Source organism: Castanea sativa, chromosome 12, assembly GCF_040712315.1.
Source record: "Castanea sativa cultivar Marrone di Chiusa Pesio chromosome 12, ASM4071231v1".
Lineage (NCBI taxonomy): Eukaryota > Viridiplantae > Streptophyta > Magnoliopsida > Fagales > Fagaceae > Castanea > Castanea sativa.
In genome coordinates, this window is record NC_134024.1 from 49,745,297 (window position 1) to 49,756,645 (window position 11,349).

At 35.0% G+C, this 11,349-nt stretch overlaps 1 protein-coding gene across 1 annotated transcript; it reads right to left on the reverse strand.

Moving 5' to 3' along the window:
* Positions 1-616: 616 nt before the first annotated feature.
* On the reverse strand, positions 617-9,822 carry LOC142619560 (putative metal-nicotianamine transporter YSL7). The gene is made up of 6 exons (XM_075792699.1): positions 9,188-9,822; positions 2,837-2,991; positions 2,576-2,673; positions 2,355-2,489; positions 2,015-2,204; positions 617-1,934 (listed from the first exon to the last, which is right to left on the reverse strand). Exons 1-6 carry the CDS (start codon positions 9,591-9,593, stop codon positions 822-824), a joined length of 2,097 nt encoding a protein of 698 aa, XP_075648814.1. The 5' UTR covers positions 9,594-9,822; the 3' UTR covers positions 617-821.
* Between the last annotated feature and the right edge of the window lie 1,527 nt (positions 9,823-11,349).

An 11,349-nucleotide genomic window follows, 5' to 3' on the forward strand; every position in this document is an offset into this window, starting at 1 on the left:
ACAAGTGTGAGAGAATACATCCTTTTAAAGTTGAAATTTAAATATTACGATTTTATAAATAAACACATACGCAAATTACTCATCTTGTGAACTTAGCATTACTGCTAATAATTTTCTGCTTAATATTTATTAGATTGCAATTATCAAACGTAGGCTTTATAACAAAACTAAGAGAGTAATATTATTCAAAACTAACAACTAATACTCATCCAAATCTAGTAAGACTTCTAATTAGTTAAGGTTGTTGCTGCCATCTTTAACTTATCCCAAGCAATTTCATGTCATCCGTAACAATATTTTACTCAATTTATATTTTCAAGCCGTCAAATTCTTCTACTAATTCTTACACTGTCAAATTCTTCAAGCCATTCTCATCTTTGCCTTGAGAGATGATGCAACTGTATCCGCAAGAAGTTTCACAAAATATCAATTCTCAGTTACACTAAAAACATAATCTGTACCAGCCATAACATTGGTGTTTAAGAATTTTCTCTTTAAGTCAAAGCCACCTAAGGAGACGTGGTGGGAAAACAGGGATATGTAAACAGCAAAGAAAAGAAGTTATCCAATATTTCAGAAAAAAAATTCACATCTGCCCACGAGGGAGAGAGAAAAAGAGACGAAGTAAAAGTTTACCTTCCTGGTAATAAAGTCTGGTAAAAACATACATAATCTTATGATCACATTTATGGCTGCTTTGCTATACCTATTCTTGTCTCCACACCAGAAATAAAAGCTAAAAAGACATTCAGTGTTATTTTACAAGTCCTTGGATGCACCAGGTTGACTTCACATTCATTTCTTATATACTAAACTTAGCCCTATGATCCTAAGAATGCATCAACCTTAGCATTATTCCCTCTTGACAGAAACTTCATACAAATTGGTGGCTTAACCCCAGCAAGAGCAAGGATAGAAGCAGGCAAAGTCCATATCCCATCCCCACATATCAAACCAGAAGCTACCGCAGGTGCCAAAGCATCGGCCTTGGCCTTGTTTATTTTTTCCCACACGAACAATATTAAGCTTCCAACACACATATCAATGGCAAAATATGATCCTATATAGAAAGGTATTGCCATTGCCATTGGAAGTGGAATGAACCGTCCCCACTTTTTACCCACCAAATCTTTAATCAAATTGATCAGAATGGCTGCACCAAAGAACACATAACAGAGTAGAAGGCAATTCTTTGGCAGACTTGAGAAGCCCTTTACCCCCAACAAAACCATGTTGCGGTACACAACAGCATAAGGAGCAGGGTATTGACTTCCAGGTTGCCCAAGGTCATTAAAGGCCTTGTAAAATAGCCAGAACACACAAGGGGAAATCACACAGCCCATTGCTGTGCCAATTATTTGGCTCACAAACATAGAGCGGGGTGAAGCCAGTGTCAAGTAGCCAGTCTTGAAATCCTGCATTAAGTCAGAGGCTGTCGAGACAATGTTCATCATTACTCCACAAGCTGCTAGGCCTGCAAGAACTCCACCATGTGCGGCACCCGCCCATGCTCCAATAATAAAGATGGCAAGCTTTCCGTATGTGGATGCAAGGGACCAATCAGTGAGCCCACAACCATATGCATTACAGAAAGCCAATGCGGGTGCGAATATGTAGATGACCAATATGTAATACCATTTGAGTTGGTGAAAGATATGTGGAAGAGTGGCCATAGAGATGGCAGCAATAGCAACATAGCCTCCAATGGCAAACATTATTGGAATTTGATCTTTGAGAAAGAGTTGGGTCCGTCGCTTGTCATCATATGAGAGCTGAGACTGAGAGCTCACATCAGAAGAATGGTCTGCAACAGGGAGTTCAGAGCTCATATCTTTGTACCGGAGCTGATGAAACAAACCTAAGAGGGTTCGACTTAGAACCTTGAGGAAATTATATAGACCATCTCCCAGGATCATGGCTATGGCGATAAATACCTGTATAAAGCTATAATAAATTAATTTTTTGTATAAATAAAAAAGCCTTCATGAAATTGTCTCTTTGAGTGGGAATTTACCCTGTAACCTTGAATACCACTGAAGCTGCCTGAGCCGAGGTCTGCACTATACCAGTCACCTTTTCTATCTTCTATGAGGGGCCACATCAGACCCCAAGAAATAATCCCTCCAAGCAGAACTGATATATTTATAATATAGGGGCAAATCATTCCTACACCAACATATGTTGCTGAGAAATCAAAATAAAATCTGCAGATAATCACAAATTAGTATTAGCCAAAACATTCATAAAGAATAGGGCTTAGTTGAAGCAAAAAGCCTACTAATGCAATTTATTCTTAACATAAAGTAAAATGAACTTTTTATTAAAAGGAAAGGGGAGGGTAGCTATTGATTTACCTGTTATCAAATGCTTTAAGCCCTAATGAAGGAAAACTTGCAAACCCACAATTATCTCCAGCAGTATAGAACCATTGAAAGAAACCCCATAAAAAGCTGAAGGTGAAAAATCTGCCCAACTCTCTCACTTGTTTCCTGGAAAAGTAGAATCACCAAAGAAAGATATTGTAAATTTTCATTTCGCGTTTAACTAGAAGCCATTAAGTGCCACACTGCCTTACTTTGCTAGCTTGGCTCCTTGAGGTGTGTGGAAGCTGTTGATAAGATGAGCAGTTGCAGTACCACTTGGATACGTCAGTTTGAAGTCTATTATCATAACCTGACACCAACCGTAATCCACACCATTGGAGAAAAATAAGCACTATGACAAAGTTTACTTGTGTTCAATGAACTTATTTCCAAAGTTGTTTTTCTTTTCTTTCCTTTTTTCCCCATCAATGAAAAGTATATATTCACTGAACATGCACAAATATTCTGCTTACCTTTCGAAGAGGCACCACCGAGAAGAGTCCAAGAAAGCTAACTATAAAGAGAAAGCCGATGATCCATCCCAAAGATAGTTTTTTGAAATCAAGTGTATCTGTTGATTGTTTGGCTATACGTTCACTCATTGCAAAGAGGTAGCTTCCAAAACCTCCTGTCAGTACATATCAATTAAAAGATAGAATTTTCAGTCTACCAGTAAGTGTCAAGTTCGAGAAAAATGTTATTGATTCTAAATTATACAAAATAATTTTTGTTTGTCGTACAGATTGGGTCATATTTTCATCATGAAACATGTTTAGAAACTTGACACAACAAAACTTGGAGTTTTGGTGCAGCCCTCCACTTTCCAGATGATATTTGGACAAGTTAAACATATCTGTTGATTATGGACTTACAAGATCAGAGAACTGTAATGCAATTATAGAAAAAGGGGCCACCAGTTGCCACAGAAAAACAATTGAGCTTAGGCTTTATTAAATTTATGCTGAGATGTGTATAAAACTACTAAATAATGCAGGTCTGCCAGATACAAAACAAAAAAAAACCCTCAATTTTGTCAAGTCTATTCAAATGAAACTTGCAAGGGCAAGTGGGGATTTGATTAAAGGTGTTAACCACTATTTTTAAAATTCAACCAAGCTGAAACATCCCAATGATATATTTAACTAGCCTCATTTACACCCTCACTTTCACTGAAGTTAAAAACTTCAGCTCTTTGTATATTATAAAAATAATTTTGATTAGCTCAGGATATATTTTACATGTTAAGACTATAAAATGAAAAAAAGAAAAAAAAAAAAGCACATCTTAATGTGGAAATGTAAAATGCAAATAGGGAAAAAAGTGTATTAGACTGAACTACTTGTCATGAAAGAGTGATATGCGTTTCTTACACAGCTCTTCAACTATAAAAGAGCAATATGTTTGTACTTCCCCACAGTAATTTTTGAGGGTGATTCAAAAAATTTTATTGTCTTTTTTATTTTAGGAGGTACACACTCCAACTGGAAAGTGCAAGGCCTAATTTAGGATATAATCAATCTCTCACATTCTTTTGAGTCTTGTATTTTTGTTTGGGTCCCCAGGGATGTATAGGCTGATTCGGCTCACGCCTTCGTGTAAGTGGGCAGCAACAAACTCTTTTGCTGGCTTTGTCATGAACCCCTCCCGAGCTCCCAGATTTTGGAAAGCTTTGCGTGTGGATTCTCCCCTGTATTACTTTGTTTTGTTTTCTAATACAATTCAGTTGTTTACCAAAAAAAAAAAGAGAGTAGCAACTAACTTCTGCATGTCTCTCAAACCAAAAATACAAGTTCATGGTCAGTGGGAACCAAGATGAGGACTAAAATGGCCTATGGATAACAATGAACCTTTTAAGGATATGTGCAAAGGAGGATTACATGCTTTTTCCTACTTAAATTTTTTTCTCCCCTCATTTTATCATAGTTTTTCCATATGCTCTTCTTATTTTATTTTGTTTGTTTGTTTATGGGTGAACTGGAATCTTTCTTCTAAGCTACAAAAAAAATAAGTTTTTTGTGCATGATTTGGAGGTAAGATTATGGAAGCATGTGCCATTTCACTGTCCACATGCATCATCCTATGCAAAGAGACAAGATAAAACCGGACAATTATGGAGCTTAAAAAAAAGGAATTTAGAGTAGCCAATTTTTTTGACTCCTTAATTATATAAAATCAAAATATGTCCAAATATCAGTGATATGTGAGGCTCTAATGCCGTCCAGCGATTCCTGATACTGGTAAGTATGATAGAGTCTGCCTAAGAGTGACAGTTTTGACTTATAAAAAGGAAGATAGTTGTATTTTCTAGGTGAAACTATAATATTGGTCCTCAAGTTTACTATGTGTGCGTAATTGATTTTTTAAATTTGAAATATGTGCAATTAGTTCCTCAAGTTTATAAAATGAGCAATATAAGTCTTTTTACTAACTGTCATTAACGGTATTACTTATGTGGCTAATAAATAATGATTTGACATTTTATTTTAATGATGTGACATATTTTAATTAAAAAATTACAAATTAAAAGTACACATGAGAAACTTTTTTTTACAACAATACCAAAATTTTTTTTAAAAAAAAAACTCTTTTTCTACCAATTGTAATATATCAATATCCGTGGGACCCACTGATGAGAACACAGAAAACTGCTTCTTCTGTTCTAAATGACTTTTCTTTTTCTTTTTTTTCCGGCTCTTGCACGAAACCCACTGATTGTCTTCTTCTTTTTCTTTTTATTTCCTATATCTCTTCCACGAACCCACACACTAGTGGTCTAAGGTCTTCTTCATTTTTTATTTTTGTGTTTACTGTTTTGCTGTTTTGGTGGTCTTGTTTTTTCAAATAAAATAAAACCCAGTTGAATTTAACCCCACCAACAAAACAAAATTCATAAAAATAGAATCTCAAACCCAGAAAACAAAATCCATTTGAGTTTAACCCTCACCCACAAAACACAAACCAAATCAAACAATTAAAGAAAATAAAAGAAAGAAACAACAAAAGAGAAGCAAAGATGCTGTGAAGTGCTATATGAGACAGGCCCAGCTTTTTTGCTGCTATGCCTCTACTGGGATTCCATGGGTTTTTTTCATCCCGTGGAGTGTCTGCAAATGTTTAACTATTTTAGTTTACTCTGTTTCTGTATTTTGTTGCAGTTCTGTGTAGTTGTTGTGTTAATATATGTCTTGTTAGTGTGTGTATCTTTGTCAGCCCGGTTGGGCTGTGAAGTTTGTGGCGTTCTAAGACATTTTAAGGTGTGTTTCTGTTTACATTTAATAAAATTCCAATTTGCGCAAAAAAAGCCGTTACTATGGAGTCCAAATTTTTTGTCCCAATCATTTTATTTCACTATGTACTTTATAAATTAAAGGTCAAATTATATTATTAGTCCCTGAAATTTATCTTGTAAGTACAATTAGTCTCTTATATTTCGTGTGAGCACTATTAGTCCTCCAAGTATAAAAAATAGTGTTTTTAGTCTTTTTATTAATTATAATTAGTATTAATGTCTATATGACTAATAAAACAGCAAAATGACATCTATTTAACTGATGTGAATAATATAGATGCATTGGCTAGCATTCTTCAGTGTAGAGTGGGGAGCTTGCCTATGAAATATCTGGGGATGCCTTTGGGAACTTCTTTTAAGACGGCTTCGATTTGGAACCCTATTTTGGAAAAGATGGAGAAGAGACTCTCAGGGTGGAAACGTCTTTACTTATCTAAGGGTGGTAGGCTCACTTTACTAAAAAGTACTCTATCGAGTCTTCCTACGTACTTTTTATCTCTCTTCACTATCCCTAAAGCTGTGGCTGCTAGAATGGAAAGGATTCAGAAGAACTTTCTTTGGGGGTCAGTTGAGGGGAGTTTCAAATATCCTTTGGTGGCTTGGGATAAGGTGTGTTCTCCTGTTAAATTGGGGGGGCTGGGGATAAGGAGTGTGGCGTCGTTTAACCAAGCTCTCTTAGGGAAATGGTTGTGGCGCTTTGGGCAAGAAGTTACTCATCTCTGGCGGAGAGTTATATCCACTAAATATGGTGAGGGTCAAGGGGGGTGGTGCACCAAAGTGTGCAGGAGGACCCACGGTTGTGGCCTTTGGAGAAGCATTCATGAAGGGTGGGAGAGTTTTTCTAAGCACCTATCGTTTGTAGTGGGTGAAGGCACTCGCATCCGCTTCTGGCATGATAGGTGGATTGGGGATTATATCCTAAAAGATCTCTACCCTGAGCTCTATGTGTGTTCAGTTGCCAAGGATGCTTGCATTTCTGAAGTTTTGTGGCTTCCAGAAGGAGGTTCTACTAGAGTGTGGAATTTAAGGTTTTTTAGAGCCTTTGAAGATTGGGAGCTTGCTGCTTCTTTTTCTCTTCTTCACTTTATCCAACCTCATATCCCTCGGGGGGATAGGAGGGATTTTCTTTGTTGGCGGCTCAAAGGCAATGGTATGTTCGACACTCGCTCTTATTACCAAGCAATCCGGGGTTCCTCGGATTTTTTGTTTCCTTGGAAGGGTGTTTGGAAACCAAAGGTTCCTAAGCGAGTAGCTTTCTTCTTGTGGACAGCCGCTCATGGTCGGATTCTCACTTTGGATAATCTCATGATTAGGGGTCGGCGTCCTTTGGCAAATCGGTGTTGTATGTGTTGTTGTGATGGGGAGTCGGTTGACCATCTTCTTCTTCATTGTACTGTTTCTCATACATTATGGTCTTTTATGCTTCAGGCTTTTGGTATCCACTGGGTTATGCCTAGATCAGTGTCGGGGTTGTTATCTTGTTGGCATCAGTGGTTAGGAAAGCACAACTCGAATATTTGGAATTTGATTCCAGGGTGTTTATTGTGGATTATTTGGTTGGAACAAAATCGTCGCTCTTTTGAGAACATGGAGAAGACATTGGATGAGTTAAAGGTGTTATGTCAGAGAAGCCTCTTCGAGTGGTCTCGTTGTTGGGGTTTTACGGATTCTCCGTCTCTTTCAGAGTTTATGTTTTCCCTTAGAGTTTCCTTCCCTTAGTTTTCTTTCTTTGTATCTTTCTGTTCATCATCATGAACATCATGTACTACTTTTCCTATTAATATTACTTCTTTGATTACCTATCAAAAAAAAGAATCAACTATTTCTCTGAAAACCAGAGGATAGCTCGCCTCGCCTTCTCTTGCTTCCTCTTGTTTCTCTCTCTCTTCTCACTAGCAGGTAACTGTTTTTCTTCCACGAAAAGTCTTCAATTTAAATACAATGATGGGTTTTTGCTTGTTTGTTTTGGGTATTTTTAAATAATAATAAAAGATAAAAAATAAAAAGAAGCCTTTTACTTTCTTCAGCATTTTCACGCATTTGCTTCAAAACTCAAAACAACTTCATTTATTTTTGTTTTTTCTTTTAAATTTCTACTTCCTTCAGCAGCAAATGTGGTGTCTCTTCTCAAATCTCAGGGTCTAAACCTGGTCAAGGTATTCGATACTGACCTGGCAAATCTCAAAGCCTAATCTGGATCTGGAATCAAAGTCACAGTTTTCATCCCAAAAAGCAGGTCCTTCCCCTCCACATGGGTTCAGCAAAACATCGCAGCCTACCACCCTTCAACCCAAATTGAAGCCATTGCAGTGGGGCTACAACGTCTTTGTCGACCCACATAACACGACTCGATACCTCATGCCCACCATAAAAAATCTTATGGGTTTTTGACGTGTAAATTCAATTTTATGGGTCGATGATGAGTAAATTCAATTTTATAATTTTCTAATTAAAAAATATGTCACATCAGCTAAATAGATGTCATAACAGTATTTTGTTAGCTACATATATTAAACATGAGAGATTAATAGTAGTCACTTGAAACTTGTGGACCAATTGTACTTATAGGGTAAATTTCAGGAGTCCAAATCTTCTGTCTCACTTTTCCTGCTCCACTCTATACTCCACCAATAAAAACTTGACACGTGTTCACCTAATTAATTAAATATTATAATTATTGACTTATTAAATGCTACCGTTATTAATTAATAGTAGTATTTAATTAATTAGGTGAACACGTGTCAAGTTTTTATTGGTGGAGTATAGAGTGGAGCAGGAAAAGTGGGACAGAAGATTTGGACTCAAATTTCAGGGACTAATAATGTAGTTTCGTCTAAATTAAAACATGTTACATGTCCATTTATTTTATTAAATGCTAAATTTATACCTTCTATTATTTTAATTTTTTAAAATAAATAAATATATAACCAATCATATTTAGGTAACTGAACTAATAAAAAACATAAATTTAACATTTAATAAAATAAATAGACATGTAACATGTTTTTATTTTTATTTGTGGAGGATATAATAGAGCAAAAAAGATAGTACATAAGATTTAGACTAATCAGTATGACTAACAAAGTAAAAGTAGATTTATGCTTAGCATATAGATATGTCACAATTAAAAAGAAAAACAAAAATAAAAATAGATGGGGAAGAAGAAGAATATAATCTGATTCAAGGATTTTAGCCATATACAAGAGTGCAATAAATTTGTTAATTCAATGGTTTTGCCCACACATATTCTCATTCAATGGTTTTGCCCACACATATTCTCAAAACCCATTGTTACTTAAAATCCATTTAACTCGTATTATTCAATGAACAAATTAAAATTCCTACCCTACTCTATATTTTTTCTTTCTTAATGACTGATTTTTGACTAAAACCAGTAAAGTGTCAGTTTTAGTGCAAGAGACATTGCCATCACACAAAAACCCGACTTCTAAATAATCCATTTAATTCATTTCAGAAATAATATCAAAACAAGGAAGTAGTGTAGTTGTGAAGGGTAAAAGAAAAGAAAGCATACCACTAAAGGCGATTCCGGAGGAGGCAACAACACAGGTCTGGATAACAGTGTTTTCTTGCCTTGTAAAGGGCTGTCTCAAAAGGCCAGATTTGTGAAGTAACTTGGTCCAAGTCTTGACGAAGAAGAAGCCCAAGAGTCCAGCAGAGACATTGAGAGAAGGTATAATACCCGTGGTGAGATTGAGTTTCATGACTATGATGCTGAACAGTATGCTCAACACAAAGCTCACCACAAAGGCTCTCAATGTCAGCTGCTTTCTCCATGATGGAACTTCTTGGTTCTCAAATATCCTCTCCACTGAATGCTCTTCTTCTTTCAGCTGCTTCTTCTCCTCCTCCTCCTCCTCCTCCTCCTGGTTGTGATTTTCTGGATCAAAACCATTCTCCTCCCTCTCATTTTTACCCATAACTTCTTATCCTTTATAAAAAGAGAGAGTATGGGTTAGAATCTCAACTCTCAAGTATGTGAATCTAAAATAAAGCTGGTGGTGGTGCTTTATAATGGAATCATTTCACTAGGAACTTAGAGACCAATAATTAAGGCTGTTGTTCTTATCAAGATCACGCGAAGGAAAAGTTGACATTTATGGGGAAAAGGTATGGGTCCAGTTATCAAGTATGAACACGAGGTAGTGTCCAAGTGAGACTGACGGTGTACCGTGAGAACACTAAAAAGTAGAGTGAAGGTAAAAAAATAATAATAATAATAAATTAAATAGTAAAATAAATAAAAAATTTGAGAAACTAATAAAATAAGTTGGTTTTTTAGTTTAAAGTTTTTTTTTTTTTGATAACCGGTCAGAAAAGTTTAGAGTTAAACGTACGCACATTTAGAGTCCGTTTGGATAGAGCTTATTATTAAAAACTAAAAATACTGTAATTAAATAATTTTTAAATGTGTGAATAGTATCGTAGGACTCATTTTTAATAAAAAAAATTCTGTAAAATGAAGTTTGTGGGTCCCATAAACAGTACACGGGACCCACAAATGTGCTGAAAGTCAACAAAATGCGGCTACTGTTCATGCACAGTAACATGAACAGTAGCCTTGTCCCCCCTGACCCGTGCTGCAGCAGCAGAAGAAGAAGAAGAAGAAAAAAAAAAAAAAAAAAAACTCAGACACAGACGCGGAAGAAGCTGTATCCAAACTCAGCCTTAGTTTATAAAGCCAATACAAATATTGTCCCTTTTTTTTTAATTTGTATATCATATTTTGGCATGTATTTATTTATTATTAGTCACTAACCAAAAAATATTTTATAAATTAAAATAATTTCCAACAGGTTTTGTATAGGTACCAACCTAGTAGAATGTATATTTTAAATAAATAAAAAAGAGTGTAATGGTAGGCGGTGGCTGCTTTTATTTTATTACTTGTCCAAAAAAAAAAAAGAATTTGATAGGGTATACACAAATAAATTGTAGTAAAATTTGAATAGTTTTCTATAGGTATTATACAGGAATCAACCAAGTAAGATACGTATTTTAAATAAATAAAAAGACTGTAATGGTAGGCGGTGGCTGCTTTTGTTTTATTATTTATCCAAAAAATTATTTTATAATCATAGTTATTACTGGATTATTAAAAAAAATCAGACCAAAATATCATTTTTATCCTCATGTTTTGATATCACATTTAATCTTGTCCCAACATTTTGATAACAACCAATTTTGTCTATTTATTATTTTCAAATTACAATCAATTTGAACTTTACCGTTAATTCATTAATGAAAAATGCCTATATGGGCAAACAATTTGCACAACTAATATACTTGAAACTTATGCGACTTCTAAAAGAATAATTAACAAATTATTTTACATTTAAAAAATGTCATGTTGGTGTCTAAATAAAGAAAAATATTTCTCAATTAGAAAAAGAATCTTAACAAAATCAGTTCTAATATCTCAATTTTGATTCTAGAAATTTTTATTTTTTATTTATTTTTTACTTTTATTTACTTTCTTAGCTACCAAACGCACCTAAATCTATCGTTCTCTTCCCAAACCCACAACCTAATCTCGGAGACCAAACAATTGGTTAAATGAATAGTAAATGAAAGAAAAATTCACAAGAAATATTTTTGAGGTAGAGAAGGAAGAGTGAAATTTGGATATAAATCCATTAACAACTTTAAAAAAAAAAAATCATTTGAATTTTCATA

Excerpts from the sequence above, each read along its gene's own strand:
- LOC142619560 (XM_075792699.1), bottom strand. The coding sequence starts at position 9,593 with ATGGGTAAAAATGAGAGGGAGGAGAATGGTTTTGATCCAGAAAATCAC. Across the intron at positions 2,674-2,836 it reads CGGTGGTGCCTCTTCGAAAG|GTTATGATAATAGACTTCAA; the intron begins GTAAGCAGAATA and ends GGTTGGTGTCAG. Across the intron at positions 2,490-2,575 it reads CAAGGAGCCAAGCTAGCAAA|GAAACAAGTGAGAGAGTTGG; the intron begins GTAAGGCAGTGT and ends CTACTTTTCCAG.